We start from the raw sequence: 15,474 nt of genomic DNA, 5'->3' as shown, positions 1-15,474 counted from the left end.
TTGCTTCAGCCGCACTCGCAGAACTCCGGTGCAACCCACTAGCATAAATAGTTTTTGACTTAAACCGTTTTCAACTTAAGAGAAAAACATCTTAGTTTCCTCATAAGCGTTTCACACAACCTTCGGCGTTACAGTTAAGACAGTAACTTAACCTAAGCAGGAAGCAACGCTCCATTACCAGAACACTAAGCATTTCTAAATCCCAAAGTCAAGGCTTCTCCCAGTCCCAGCGCACACCAAGGCGCTCTCTTCGCCCCGCCCCTGTCCCGTAGCGCTCCGCCCAGGCCCCGCCCCCGGAAGCCCGCCTCTAACTCTGCGCGTGCGCAGCGGCCAACGGACCCGGAAGCGGAGAGCGCGGAACGGCGGTTGCTCTGCCCGGCAGTAAGTTTCTTCCTAGTGTTAAGTCTGCGCTTCCCAGCCCCTCCCCCAGCCCATCCTCAGGGTAGGGGAGTCACTGTGGACCTTAAATTGCAGCACCCGGCCCTCCGCCCCAAGTAAGTCCAGTCGACGCCGTTACAGGTCTGGGGTCGTTTCCCTCTGGGTTTGAATTCGCTCTGAGGCTGGTCCCTGTGTTCGGCTTTTCGGCCTTCAGTCCACTTAGACACCGTCTTGGGCGCCGTTTTCCTGCTTTAGGCCCTTCACCGAGGGACTACCCCACCCCACCGTTATGTAAAGTCGTCTTCCCTGAGGAGGACCCGCGCCCCCACCTCGCCCCCGGCTCCTGGGGGCGGCACCGGCCGCCCCGCTCCCGGAGAGGCCGCATCCTCGCCCTGGTCCTGGGATTCGGGAGCCCGCCCTCTCCTGAGACACCCCCCGTCCAGCCCCTCTGTTCTCGCGGCTCCTCGGGCCGGTCCTTCTGGCCCGCAGGCCTTCCCTGCGCCGTCAGCCCTTCCCCGCACCCCGTTGAGGGGGGGGGGTGACGCGGGCGAGCCCTGTAACACCCAGTGTTCCAACGGTCCACCCCGCAGGAAAATGTGCTCTTCAAGTAGGGGGGCATCTTATTCCTTTGGCATCACTGTAAACATGTGGGCGAGGGGACTAGGAGAAGTAGACACAGCTGTTGATAGAGAAATAGGAAAACTAAGGGGAAAAAAAGAATGAGAACAGTTAGCAACACGGTGTGAAGCCCTATTGCAGTGAGTACTTGGCACGGTTGTCAGGGATCTTTTAGCCATCGAGATCAGTTAAAACAGTCAGCCTCATACTCCGTTTTCTTCCCTTTTATGTGATCTGTTAAAGTAGCGAGCTGTGAGGTGCTATGAAGATGTTTCCCGCAGGTCCCTCTTAACTGTTGTCTGCACGTGATGAAGGATGGGCTGGGGTGACTGGAACCTTCTCCCATCCCAGCCCCTCTATTCGTGATGAAGAGGTTTGCTTAGAGCTTATTCCTAAGCTGATCCCGTTCAATGTTTCCCCAGGACGGCCAATTTCTTCATCGCCACACTGGATGCCCAGTGTCCTTCAGTTTGCAGCTTGTGTGCATTCCCGTTGAGAGGCTTGTGCCCAGAGGTCCCTGAGCCTCTCAGCCTTGTTTGCTCATGCATGCATGGAGGAGAGGAGGAAAAACGGGGAAGATAGAGGGACTTCTGTAAGAGTCTACAGGAGGGGGAGTTCCTGTCGTGGCTCAGTGGTTAACGAATCCAACTGGGAACCATGAGGTTTCAGGTTCGATCCCAGGCCTCGCTCAGTGGGGCTCTGATTAGACCCCTAGCCTGGGAACCTCCATATGCCACAGGTGCGGGCAGCCCTAGAAAAGACAATAAGTAAATAAATAAAATGCCATCTTAAAAAAAAAAAAGTCTGCAGGAGGGATGTGGAGGCAAATGTGGGCCCCTAGGTGAGCCCAGTGAGTGTTGTGGGCCCAAGGGCTGTGTAGAGCCCCTTGAAAAAGGATGTCTCGGTTCCAGCTGGAGCACCTGGAACTGGGTTTATGGATCCCAGTGAGGTGCATTAGATGGGTTGAGGCGCTATAGTGTCTTAGCTCATATTTCCTGGGACACAGATGCTGAGACTCAGATTGTGGGCCTGGTTTAATTAACTACTGAGCACCCCTGTGGAGGAATGAAGGCAATGGAACTGGCAGAGGGAGGTGTATTCCTTTGATGTTAGAACAAGTCCCAAGCTGAGCCTGCAGGAAGATGGGTGCTTCGGTCCTAATGGGTGCCTAGGTGTCCAGCAGAGTCCACTCCACTCAGTGCCTTCTGCAGGGTTTTTTGGGAGGGCAAGAGGCATCATGCATCCCATAGTGTAATTGTAGGGAAAACCTCAGAGAACATTTTGCAGGTTACCTTGTTCTCAGATATTTTGTGTTGCTGGTGAAGAAAGTTTCAGCAGCATTTTGGAAGAGACAAAGAATTTGGAGTGTTTTCTTTGAGGATGTTGGGGTCTCCCTGGGGCATGTAGTTTTGGGGGGTGACAGTGTTTGGGCTGAGGTCACTGCGAATGAAAGTACGGTGTCTGGGGTCTCTTGGGTCTCGTGCGTCCTTGGCTGTCTTCATGTGTATCATTCCATCTAAATGCATGAGTTGTTGGGGCTTGAAATGTTGTGTGGGGCTTCATAGCAGGATGAGGGATCCTTGTGGATTGTCTGGGGAGTGTGTTGGGCTCCATAAGACTTTGTAAGTTTGAGTCTCAAAGGGAAACATTGGCTCTTAAGGTGCAGATGGCAGAAAGGTTTAGTGGGGGGACCTCCTGGGGATGAGTTTAGGGGCACAACTTGAGAGGGGCAGAAGACCCTATGACTTGGGGGAAAAGATTGTTCTAGAAATAGAGGACCATCAACACCAAGGCAAATTGAAGTATAAAGCCTCATTGTTGGGAAGATGGAGCTGCTACTTTCTTCCTGCCAGTGGTAATTTCTCTAGTGTCTTCTCCATGTATATCCCAAAACACCACACACAGACACAACAGACACACACACACACACTATAGTCACAGGGCAGCTGGGGGTCAGGGGTGCAGACGAGCAAGATGTTTTAAACTAAATGTGGAACCAGGAGTTCCCGTCATGGCGCAGTGGTTAACGAATCCGACTAGGAACCATGAGGTTGCGGGTTCGGTCCCTGCCCTTGCTCAGTGGGTTAACGATCCGGCGTTGCCGTGAGCTGTGGTGTAGGTTGCAGACGCGGCTCGGATCCCGCGTTGCTGTGGCTCTGGCGTAGGCCGGTGGCTATGGCTCCGATTCGACCCCTAGCCTGGGAAACCTCCACATGCCGTAGGGGCGGCCCAAGAAATAGCAAAAAAAAAAAAAAATGTGGAACCAGTGAGGAGAGAGACTGTAGTCTGAGAAGGGAATCTGGAGGCAGGAAGGGGGCCTTGTCTGGGGGAGTCCGAGCCCTAATACTTGCAGGAAAACTCAGGAACTAGATGAAGGAAAAGCTCTGTCCATTCTCGCCAGGTGACTCCGTGCTCCCCAGTTAGTAGAGTTCAGATTGAGCTGAGCCAGTGAGGACACATGCAGAGAGGATCCTGGGTCCCTACGCAGCAGCACAGGCTCACCTCACATGCACACACGTTTCTCCTCTGTCTCTACAGCGGCAGTGCTGGTGGTTTCCCACTTAGGTGACTTGAGGGGAAGAAATGTTTCCTCTCTTCCTGCCTCACTTGTGTTTTCTCCCTCAAGTCCTTGAGCTTCCTCTCTACCTTTCTGTTCAGACACACACTTCCTGCAGTTCTTCCACTGTGGGTTTGCACCATCCCAACAAGCCCATTCAAGTCAGGATCTCAGGCTGTGATTTTTTTTTTTTTAAGCCCGTGTCATTGCAGAGAGAGAACTGTCAGCTCCCAAGAACTTTCCTCTGTCAAGGGGTCTAGGCTGCCAGGAGGCCTCTGCTGTTTCTGCTGATTTTAGGCTCTTTTATTTTCCAAAGCGGGTCTGCCCAGGCTCAGGCAGCTGCCCCCTGGATGAGCTCACTGTGGTTCTAGTTGAACTTAGACTTGCTCTTTGCACCTGTTGAGGGCAAGGGGCATTGTCTGGGTGGAGGACCCTTGGCTCTGCCCTCCTGTGCTGTTCCTGGCCAACCCCCTCCTCTCCCTTTCCAGGGCAGAGGACCCCTGCCCACATCAGTCCCCAAAGTGGCGACCACACGGGAGGGTGTATGAGTTTCACTTTGTGTTCTTCTCATTCATTCGCTGACTGCATCCGTATTCCGGGCTGGTTTTGTCTGCCTCAAGGGTAAAATGATAAGCCAATGGCATATACTCCCCTCCCTTATCCAGGTTATTTTTATTTTATTTTCTTATTTCTTTTCTTTGCTGGCTGCCCCGGGGCACATGGAGTTCCCGGGCCAGGGATCAGATCCCAGCCGCAGTCACAACCTAAGCCACAGCTGCAGCAACCCTGGATCCTTAACCCGCTGTGCCAGGCTGGGGATCGAACCTGTGTCCCAGCATGCCCAAGACGCCACCAATCCCTTTGTGCCACAGCAGGAGCTCCCAGGTTATTTATTTATTTATTTATTTTGGTTATTTTTTTTCCCCAGGTTACTTTTAAGTCATGGAGATAAACACACCCTTTCCTTTACTTACAGCCACGAAGGTCGGCTGCCCCAGAGCAGGGACTAGTGCACTTGTTCTACTCCCTGCTTCTCCCAGACCTCATCCGTCCAGCCCTGCCTCCTCTGTGCTGCCCTGTGTGTGCATGCATGCGGCTGATCTAAGTTGAAGAAAAATATGCAGCAACACTGCCTGGTCTCCCTTCAGATTCCTGGCTCTGTTCCCTCAAATTCTTTGTCGGATCCATTCCTTTCCTTTCGCCCTCCCCCCAGAAGTTTAACTCCTCCTCCCCCAACTTTTCTCTCAAAGACCTTGTTTCTTCCATGAGCCCCTGGAGCAAAGGGACGAGATCCCCTCTGAGAGGCTCACTCCTCTGCCCCAGGGCCTGTGTGCTCTGTTCCATTTTGACCAGCAACAGCGCTCCCTGCTCCTGGCTGTGCCCCAGCTGCCAGCTCCACCCCTGTCAGCTCCTTTTGGCATCAGATATTTTGCATTTAGGAGCTTATTTTCATCAGCGTACACAGTCGGTGGAATTGTCTGTCTTACAGACAGGGACAGACAAGCAGACACACACACTGACAAACACACAAACCTTATCATGTGCTCTACCATCTTTCAAACGAGGCATTCTTTCTTTTTAAAGGGTGATTATTCTTTTTTTGTTGTTGTTGTTATTGTTGTTGTTGTTGCTATTTCTTGGGCCACTCCCTCGGCATATGGAGGTTCCCAGGCTAGGGGTTGAATCGGAGCTGCAGCCACCGGCCTACGCCAGAGCCACAGCAACGCGGGATCCGAGCTGCGTCTGCAACCTACACCACAGCTCACGGCAATGCCGGATCCTTAACCCACTGAGCAAGGGCAGGGACCGAACCCGCAACCTCATGGTTCCTAGTCGGATTCGTTAACCACTGCGCCACGACGGGAACTCCCAATTATTCATTTTTTATTATGGTTCTCTGTTTTTATTTTATTTTATTTTATTTTTGGCCACACCCATAGCTGGCAGAAATCCCCAGACCTGGGATCAAACCCACGTCACAGCAGTGACGCCAGAGCCTTAACCTGCTGAGCCAGTAGAGAGCTCCTAAGCATTCTTTTTTTTTTTTTTCCTCTTTTTAGGGCCACACCCTCGGCATATGGACATTCTCAGGCTAGGGGTCAAATTGGAGCTATAACTGCTCGCCTACACCACAGCCACAGCAATGGGGATCTGAGCTACACCGCAGCCCACAGCAATGCCGGGTCCCCAACCCACTGAGCGAGGCCAGGGATCAAGCCCGTGTCCTCATGGATACCAGTTGGATTTGTTTCCACTGAGCCACAGCGGGAACTCCTAAAACAAAGCATGCTCAATTAAATGCATTTTCCCCCTATTGAGTACCCTTTTTAAACGATCCATTTCAGAGCACGGTATACTAAAACCTTGCCTGTGTTCTTTGTCTTCACTTCTTGCCTCCATTTACCATTTGAACATCATCCATTCAGGCTTTCACATCCACCGTTCCTCAGATGCTGCCTTTTCCACAGGCACCAACGACCTCTTCATTTCTCAATCCAGTAATTTACTCCTTTTCTCACCTTGCCTGCCAAAATCAGCAGCAAGTTGCACAGATGGCTCTTTCTTTTCTTTTTTCAAGTTTTACTGAAGTCTAGTTGATTTACAAGGTTGTAAATTGTAACCTTGAAAGAAAGACTGGTTTTCTTGGCCTTAAAGACATCCCGTTAACCTTTAGAAATCTCGGAGGTCTTATTGTGGCCCAGTGATAACTAACCGGACTAGTAACCATGGGGATGCAGGTTCGATCCCTGGCCTCTGTTAGTGGGTTAAGGATCCGGTGTTGTGATCTGTGGTGTAGGCCAGCAGCTGCAGCTCTGATTGCACCCTTAGCCTAGGAACTTCCATATGCCGCAGGTGCGGCTCTAAAAAAAAAAAAAAACCTTTAAAAATGTCTTTGCTTCAGTTTTCTTCTCCCCTCCCTGTTCACTTCTCACTTTCCCCCGATGGGTTTTTCTGAACTCCCTGATCTCTGAATGTGGGGGCATCCACAGGCTTAGTCCTTGAACCTTTTCTCTTGTTTACACCCACTGCCTTTCCTCATCATCTTGTCGCGTGACTTTCAGCACCACCCACTTGTCTCCCAGTTTCCTTCTCAAGCCTAGATCTCTCCCTTGAAATAGATAAAATACATAACATTATTTATCATTGTTTTAAGATATTGAAACAAAAATAGGGGGTTCCCGTCGTGGCTCAGCAGAAACGAATCTGACAAGTATCCATGAGGATGCAGGTTCAATCCCTGGCCTGGCTCAGTGGGTTAAGGATCTGGCATTGCCATGGGCTGTGGTGTAGGTCACAGAAGTGGCTTGGATGCTTTGTTGCTGTGGCTGTGGTGTAGGCTGGCAGCTATAGCTCTGATTAGACCCCTAGCCTGGGAACCTCCAGATGCTGCAGGTGCAGCCCTAGAAAGCAAAAAAAAAAAAAAGGTAAAATGACTGATGGTTCATTTGTGCTCTATATTAGATTCCAGATGTAAGTAATATCATATGGTATTTGTCTTTTTCTTTAACAAACTCATGGGCATGGAGAACAAACTTGTGGTTGCCAGGGGGAGGGGGGAGGGAGTGGGAGTTTGGGGTTGGTAGATGCAAACTATAGCATTTGGAGTGGATAAGCAATGAGATCCTGCTGCATAGCACAGGGAACTATATCTAATCACTTGTAATGGAACATGATGGAGGATAATGTGAGAAAAAGAATGTGTGCGTGTGTGTATATATATATGTATGTATGACTGGGTCACTTTTGCTGTACAGCAGAAATTGACAGAACATTGTCAATCAACTATAATAAAAAAATTTTAATTAAAAAAATAAAGGGGAGTTCCCGTCGTGGCGCAATGGTTAACGAATCCGACTAGGAACCATGAGGTTGTGGGTTTGATCCCTGGCCTCGCTCAGTGAGTTAAGGATCCGGCGTTGCTGTGAGCTGTGGTGTGGGTTGCAGACGCAGCTCGGATCCCGAGTTGCTGTGGCTCTGGCATAGGCCGGTGGCTATAGCTCCGATTTGACCCCTAGCCTGGGAACCTCCATATGCCGCAGGAGCGGCCCAAGAAATGGCAAAAAGACAAAAAAAATAATAATAATGAAGAAAAAAAGAGTGATGGAATACACACTTGCTAAAATTCTCTTGAGCTATGGAAGAAGAATGTTTGGAGACCAAAACGGGGCTTTTCCGCTTCCCCTGGTGCCTGTCTGACCTCCTCTCCTGCTTGTCTCCTCCTCACCCTGCTCCAGCCACTCCAGTCTCCTTCCTTTTCCTGGGCCAAGGTCACTGCTGTCTCAGTGCCCTCTCAGTGGTGTCTCTGTCTCAAACTATATGCTCCTATGCAGGTGACAGACACCCTTCCTCCCCGAGGCGTTTGTTGTGCTGTCACCGTCTGAGTGGAGCCTTCTCTGACCACCCCCCGACCTCTGGTCCCTAATGCCTGCTTTGCAAGTTTCCTTCCTTCTCTTTCTTCCCCTTTCACTGGCTGGGTCCCTGTGACCCCAAGCCCCCAGGGCAGAGCAGAGCCACAGGGAGGTGGCACCACTTTCAGAATGCTGTAGCAATAGACAAGAACAAGTGTCAGCAAGGGCGAGGGTAAAAAGGACCCCTCCTTCACTGTTGGTGGAAATGTAAATAGTCCAGCAGTCTTGGAACACACTGTGGAAGCTTCTTCAAAAGCTAAAACTAGAGCAGACAGACTACCTAACAATCTCATTGTAGCTGTTTATCCAAAGGAAACAGCAGAATTTGGAAGATGTCTGAATTCCCCAGGTGATTCCATTCTGGATCCATCCTTGAGCAGCAAGGCTCCGTGTCCTCCCAATCCTGAGAGCTGGGATCTGGGCTGAGGGGGCGGGGATGGAGCAGGGCTACTCTGTGACCTGCAGGGGATTGTGGGGTCCAGCTGAGGTGCCCATGGCCACAGTGAAGGTAAGGTCCTCATCAGGAGGGGAGCTTGATCTCAAGAAAGGGTGGGAAAGCTCCCCTGTTGGTCTCTGTGCAGGAGTTTCCTGTCCTGAGTCCCTCCTGTGACTGTGGGCGACAGAGGCCTGTGTCTTCCACATGGTGAGCTCTCCCCTGTGTGTGTGGTTGTGGCACAGGAAGGAGGTTTGTTGATTCTAAGCATCATCTTTTTCAACTTTCAGGATTGATCTCTAAAGACTCATGTTGCCTGAGGAAGAAACCCAGAAGAGGAGGGAAAGGAAAGGAAAGGAGTCAGGAATGGCTGTTTCTCGGGTAAAGTCATAGTCTCAATTGACTGTTTCATCTGTCCTTCCAAAATCCCTTTCTTTGGACTTGCCAGTCTTCTCTGACACTAAAGTGTGTTCTTGCTCAATGAAAGTATTTTTTTCCAGTATTCTTTTTTGTCATGATTTTTAATTATCTAAGAATTTCTCAACTCTACTATTTTGATAATTTTTCCCTAATCTGTTAAATTAATGTTTACCACTAATAACTTTTCCAATTTTGAATCAATATCTTATCTGGAATAAAAAAATTCTGTTTGGCTTTTGTTAATAACTGCATATCTAAATTTAAATGGATAAAACTGTATTTGTATTTTCAATTACATGTACTTTATCAAAATTAAAGTATTAGATATTTGTTCATATTTGTACCATTTTTTTTACTAACCTACCCTAGAATAATGTTGACAAACTAAATTAAGTACAGTTAGTACATTTGCATTGTCCCAGAGATGCTGCAATGAATAAAAATTATATATATTATATATATATATATTTTTTTTTTTTGGTGTCTTTTTAGGGCCACACACGCGGCATATGGAGGTTCCAGGCTAGGGGTCTAATTGGAGCTGTAGCTGCCAGCCTACACCAGAGCCACAGCAATGTGGGATCCAAGCCGTGTCTGCGACCTACACCACAGCTCACGGCAACGCCGGATCCTTAACCCACTGAGCAAGGGCAGGGACCGAACCCACAACCTCATGGTTCCTAGTCGGATTCGTTTCCGCTACACCACGATGGGAGCTTCCTAAAAATGATAATTAAAAATCATCCAAGGCGTTCTCTAGTGGCTCAGTAGGTTAAAGATCTGGCATTGTCATTACTGTGGCTTGGGCTGCTCCTGTGGCGGGAGTTTGATCCCTGGCCCATGAACCTCCACATGCTGGCAGACATGGCCAAGAAAATAATAATAATCCAGAATACATTGAGAAATAGTTGCTCTCATTTTAGTGAATTGTGTGTTGCCATGTGTGTGTTAGTGTGTGGATATTCACGTCCATGACATTGTCATTTTATAAATGTTTTATGTTTTTCTGAAATTGAAAACATATCTTAATTCTTTTTTACACTATCGTGTTGGTAATTTAAGTAGTAAGCATGGTGACATTGTGTGTTGATGTGTACATGTGCATATATCATGATTTTTTATGCATTTGCTTTTTTTTTTTTTTTTTCCTTTTTCCGTTTTGGCTGCCCCATGGGATATGGAGTTCCTGGGCCAGGGATCAAATCCAAGCCAGAGCTGCAGCCTAAGCCACAGCTGAGGCAACACCAGATCCTTAACCCACTGCACCCAGCCAGGGATCAATCCTGAGTCCCTGTCTCTGCAGAGGCATCATCGATCCTGTTGCGCCACAGTGGGAGCTCCTCAGTCAATGTACTTTTAATACTCAACTCTTTGATTTTTGGGGGTTCAATTTTAAAGGCCAGTCGCCTGAGTTCAGATGCTTGCTCTGTCATTTCTTAGCTGTTTGTTCTGAGGCAAGTTTCTCTCTTTTTTCTTTTTTGGCTGAGCCAAAATTCACAGGCCAGGAATCCACCCTGAGCCACAGCAGCGACCACACTGAATCCTTAACCACTGTGCCATCCGGGAACCCCTGAAGCAAGTTTCTTGAAGTGTCTATGACCCAATTTGCTCCTTTGTGAGGTGGGAAGGGGTCCTTCTCTATGAGCTCTTATGTTGGTAACATGTTAACACATGTAAAGTGCTAAGAGTAATACTTCGCACAGGGGAAACGTTCAAATACGGTCAGTCATTCCTATGTCATCCTCATCATGGTTTTAAGATCCCGATCTTTCTTTAAAGCCACTGTGGACTTGGTCGTCTCCGAAGACCGCGCTTGGCCCCAGCTCGCCTGCGTGTTCCACCTCACTCAGCGTGTAGAGCATCATACCTGACACCCCTGTGTCCACAGTCCCTGTTACCTTTTTACTTGAACATTTCGTGTATTGGCCACAAAAATCAGTCATGCACACGGACGTGGCTGATAATCCTCATCTCTTATGGAAGCAAAGAAATTACAACTTCGGGCACGTAACTTGCTCAAAATGCCTCTATTCAAATCCATCAGAACAAACTCTTCAACCCAGTGGATCTTCTTGGCTTATTTGGAGGGCTTTTGTTTGGTTTTTTTTTTTTTTTTTTTTTTTTTTGCTTTTTAGGGCCCCAACAGGAGCTCCTCTCTTCTCGTTTTGTGTGATGAAAAGAATGCTCCTCAGGGCCCCTCGGTGAAACGGGTTTTCCTTTCAGGGACCATTGACCTTGGAGGACGTGGCCATCAAGTTCTCTCCGGAGGAGTGGGCCTGCCTGGACCCTGCCCAGAAGGCCTTGTACAGGGACGTGATGCTGGAGACCTGCAGGAACCTGCTCTCCCTGGGTGAGCATCGCTTCCCTCCGGGAGTCGGGATCTGCCCTTGGGTATCTTTGCGTTTTCCCTCTTGTGCCTCTTGGGAGCCTCTCTGCCTTGCTTGACTGAGCTCAAAGCCCTGTGGACTCAGCGCTGTAGCATCAGGAGTTTAAACTCACTCTTCTTTGGGTGATCTGCCCACTTCATGATATACTAGCAGTTGTTCCAGAGCTTAAGTATTTACAAAGTCCAGTGGCCAACTTAAAATATCAAATTCCCTACTTTCTGCCCCTGTGCTTTTGAATCGTTGTTCTTGGAAGAGGCTGGCCATCTGCCTGTTACACCCTCCCCTCAGCATTTGGAAGGAAGGAGGCAGTGCCTGACCTCGTGAAGTATTTTTCCAGTCCCATCTGTAGTGTCCTGCTCCTCAGCTGGATAGGGAGCTGGGATTCTGGAAGTGCCCAAGGGCCCTGTGTCCCTTTTTATAAGTACAAATTCCTGTTTCTTTTTTTCTTTTTTCTTTTTTTTTTAGGGCCACACCCATGGCAGATGGAGGTTCCCAGGCTAGAGGTCGAATGGGAGCTACAGCTGCCGGCCTGCACCACAGCCACAGCCACACAGGATCTGAGCCATGTCTGCGACCTCCACCACAGCTCATGGCAATGCCAGATCCGTGACCCACTGAGCGAGGCCAGGCATCAAACCCATGTCCTCAGGGATCCGAGTTGGATTCATTTCCGCTGTACCGCAAGAGGAACTCAAATTTCTGTTTCTGATGTGAATGGTATCTCCATTTTGGAGAAAGGGAAAGAGCTGGGGGCTCTGAAGAGTGAAGAGAAAATAGCAAAAAAAAAATCTAACAAGTGGGAATGTATGAAAGGTGCCAGCAGAGCTCAGAAAGAGAGAGGGGAAACCACACCATTCATAGAGTTGGGGAAACTTTCCTAAAGTGGCAGGTTTCTAGGGGAACACAAACGTTTATTTCCTGGGAACGCTCGAAGGCAGGTTTTCTTCTCTGTAACTTACCAATCCATCCCTCGACATGTAGAATTTGTCTTTTCACCCTCCAGTGGCGCTGCAGGTCCAGCAGAGCCCAAGGCACGGTTGTCACCGTGCTCTGCCCTCCGCTGTCTGGCTCCTGCAACCACTTTGTTTCCTTGACTTGGAGGAGCGTGGGACGGACTGTTTCGAACGGGTCCCTTTTCCGCTTGGTCCCCTCTTTCTGTTCTTGATTGCATCAGATGCTCGGTTCTCAGTCTGTTTTGATCAGAGCTCGCGCCTCCACAGTCTTCCTCCCTGGACCTTTCCCTGTTCCGTCTCCATTTGCTATGCTTGGAAGACCTGTCAGAAGATGGGAAAGCACGGGCTGCTCTTGGACGCCGTCTGTCCCCCCAGAACCTGCAGAGAGTGGTCTCCAGCCCTGTCTGCCTGTTCAGATCCCGCAGCCCTTCTGGTTATTTTTGCCACACAGTTTGGTGTGGGAAGGGGGGGTGGATCATCTGTGATTGTTACTTAGCAAAACTGTAGACAGTGGACAGAGAGATCTTCTCTTTGATCCCTACGTGGTCAGTCCTAAGTGAGGCATATACCAGTCTTGCAGGCTCTTAGCGTGGCATCCGTGGGCAGAGTGCAAGGTCCCATCTCCAGATCCTGCAATATCTGATCCCACCTCTTGTTATTTTTCTACCTCATGCACTGCTGTACCTGGTTGGGGAAAACAGAAAATTCTTCTTTTTCTTTTCTGTCTTTTCTTTTCTTTCTCTTTTTTGTTTTTGTTTTTTTTGTTTTTGTTTTTTTGTTTTTGTTTTTTAGGGCCACAAATGCAGCAGGTGGAAGTTCCCAGGCTAGGGGTTGAATCAGAGCTGTCACTGCTGGCCACAGCCACAGCCCCAGCAATGCCAGATCCGAGTCTGTCTGTGAGCTGTATCACGAACGCCGGATCCCCAACCCTCTGAACAAGGCCAGGGATTGAACCTGCAACCTCATGGCTCCTAGTCGGATTCATTAACCACAGAGCCACGAGAGGAACTCCGGTAACAAAATTCTTGATGGAGAATACCTACATACCTTCGCTCACATGTTGCAGTGTTATCCTGCTACGCATAGAAGTGCCACCTGAAGCATGAGTGGTCAGCATGTCCCAGGATGCTGAGGGTTCTGAGGGAACTTGAAGTTGTCTGATGCCTTCAGTGATGTACCATAATTCATTGTGTTTAAGCCACTGCTGCTTTCATCTTGTACATGTCTGTGTGTCATAAATGAACTTGATTTTTATTTTTTTCATCATTAGGTCCATATTTTTTGATGATAGTGTTCTTTGTTTCATATTTGCAATGTGTAGGAGGGAGAATTGGGGAATGGATGTTGTTTTCTATAGTTTACAGTATTTCCTTCAGAGTTAAGCAGCAGTTCCAAAGAATACACTTCGTCCAGAAAATTTTGCAAACATATTCTTATCAATTCCCTTTTCTTTTCACCTAACTTAGTACTGAAACTTGTTACATTTTTTGAATTAAATTTGTTACAATTCTTATGTTGGGAATTGTTAACATATTGAGAATCTGTGATTTTTTTTATTGTTGCTCTTAATCCCAGAAATACCCTTAAATTGACTTGCTGCAATTTGTTATATAAAATTCATCGCTTTTTCTGTTGTATGTTTTCCATTTGCTACATACAATTTGTTGAGTTTTGTGTAAATTTCACTGAGTTTTTATTTTGGGGCTTGACTGCTGTATTCTAATAATTAACACTCCCTGTTTTGATTCACACATCCATGTTGATAAACTGAATTAATGTTTATATATATCATTGTATTTTACAGGAAATTTAGCTCATTTCTTGTTCTTCATGGACTTCTTCAACAATGTTGTTGTTGTTGTTAGTTCTCTTTGGCTGCACTCAAGATACACAGAAATTCCCAGGCCAGGAATTGAACCCAAGCCACAGCAATGACAGTGCCAGATCCTTAACCACTAGGCCACCAGGAAACTCCTTCACTGTTGTTTCTAATACCTGTATTTTCTGCAAAAGTTCTAACATTCTGGAAATTGCATTCTTTTTTAAAATTTATTTTATTGAAGTGTTGTTGATTTCCAGTGTCGTGTTAGTTTCTGATGTACAGCAAAGTGATTCAGACATACATACAAACAGTAGTTTGTATCTGCTAATCCAAACTCCCAATCCATTTCCACTACCCCTTCTGGAAATAGCCTTTTTTTTCAGCCAAGCCCGTGGCATGTGGAAATTCCTGGGTCTGGGGTCAAACCCATGCCACAGCAGCAACCTGAGCCACTGCAGGACAGTGCCAATTCCTTAACCCACTGCATCACAAGGCAACTCCCTGGAAATTGCATTCCTTTTTTTTTTTTTTTTTTTTGGTCTTTTTAGGCCATATGGAAGCTCCCAGGCCAGGGATTGATACCACAACTCTGCAGTGACCCGAGCCACTGAGGTCGGGTTCTTAATCCACGGCCACAGCAAGAACTCTAAAATGGACAATTTTTGATATTTCACATAAGTGGACTCATACAGTATGTTTTGTGACTGGTTTAATTTCCTTTCATGTAACATGCTCAAGGTTTATCCACGTTGTGGCAAGTGATAGGATTTGAGTCTTTGGGGGTTTCCTTCTTTTTGTACATTTATCTGTCAGTGGACATTTGGGTTGCTTCTGCCTCTCAGCCTCTGTGAATAATGCTTCTGTGAACATGCCTATGCAGGTGTCTCTCCAAGATCCTGCTTTCAGTTACTTTGTTTCACATACCAGAAAACAGAACTGCTAGATCATAGGTCTCTTAGTTAGTTTCAGCTCCTATAACAACATGCCATAGACTGCCTGGCGAATTAACAACAGAAATGTATTTCTCTCCCTTCTGGAGGCTGGAAGTCTGAGAGCACAGTCTCAGCCTGGTTGGGTTCTGAGGCGGCCCCTCAGAGCTGTGAGAACCTTCAGAATTTCCTGAGCCAGGATAGCAGTAGGAACATCTTCTGTTACAACATTAGGTGTCTTGTCCCCAGCGTCTGAAATTACTTCAGAGCCACGAAGGTAAAACGGGGTGTCTTGTTATTTATTCATAACAAACCCCTTTCCGTCACAGCTGAGTTTATGGCAACGAAGTGACTTTTGGACATTCCCTAAACGGGAGGCTGGTGGCCAGGGGAACCAGCCATGTGACTAGAAGGTTGGAACTTTCAGTCTAACCCTTGACCTGCTGGAGGGGAGAGGGGCTGGAGATTGAGTTTACTTGCAAGTAGCCACTGGTTTAATCAATCATGCCTCGGTCATGAAGCCTCCATGCAAACCTATGAGGAGAGGGTTCTGAGTGTTTTTAGGTTG

General features: G+C 47.9%; 2 protein-coding genes across 2 annotated transcripts in view; both read left to right on the top strand.

Annotated features, from left to right (window-relative positions):
* LOC125132719 (zinc finger protein 160-like) overlaps window positions 1-15,474 on the top strand; it is a 60,999-nt gene that overhangs the window by 37,480 nt on the left and 8,045 nt on the right. The window lies entirely within an intron of this gene.
* Window positions 341-14,217, top strand: LOC125132717 (zinc finger protein 480-like). Its single transcript, XM_047790362.1, has 4 exons — window positions 341-494; window positions 8,686-8,776; window positions 11,039-11,165; window positions 13,960-14,217. The coding sequence occupies exons 2-4, from the start codon at window positions 8,705-8,707 to the stop codon at window positions 14,088-14,090; spliced, it is 330 nt and encodes a 109-aa protein (XP_047646318.1). The 5' UTR covers window positions 341-494; window positions 8,686-8,704; the 3' UTR covers window positions 14,091-14,217.

This window comes from Phacochoerus africanus, chromosome 8 (assembly GCF_016906955.1).
Source record: "Phacochoerus africanus isolate WHEZ1 chromosome 8, ROS_Pafr_v1, whole genome shotgun sequence".
Lineage (NCBI taxonomy): Eukaryota > Metazoa > Chordata > Mammalia > Artiodactyla > Suidae > Phacochoerus > Phacochoerus africanus.
This window is presented reverse-complemented; position numbering and strand designations above follow the sequence as displayed.

Excerpts from the sequence above, each read along its gene's own strand:
- LOC125132717 (XM_047790362.1), top strand. The coding sequence starts at position 8,705 with ATGTTGCCTGAGGAAGAAACCCAGAAGAGGAGGGAAAGGAAAGGAAAG. Across the intron at positions 8,777-11,038 it reads CAGGAATGGCTGTTTCTCGG|GGACCATTGACCTTGGAGGA; the intron begins GTAAAGTCATAG and ends TTTTCCTTTCAG. Across the intron at positions 11,166-13,959 it reads CAGGAACCTGCTCTCCCTGG|GAAATTTAGCTCATTTCTTG; the intron begins GTGAGCATCGCT and ends TGTATTTTACAG.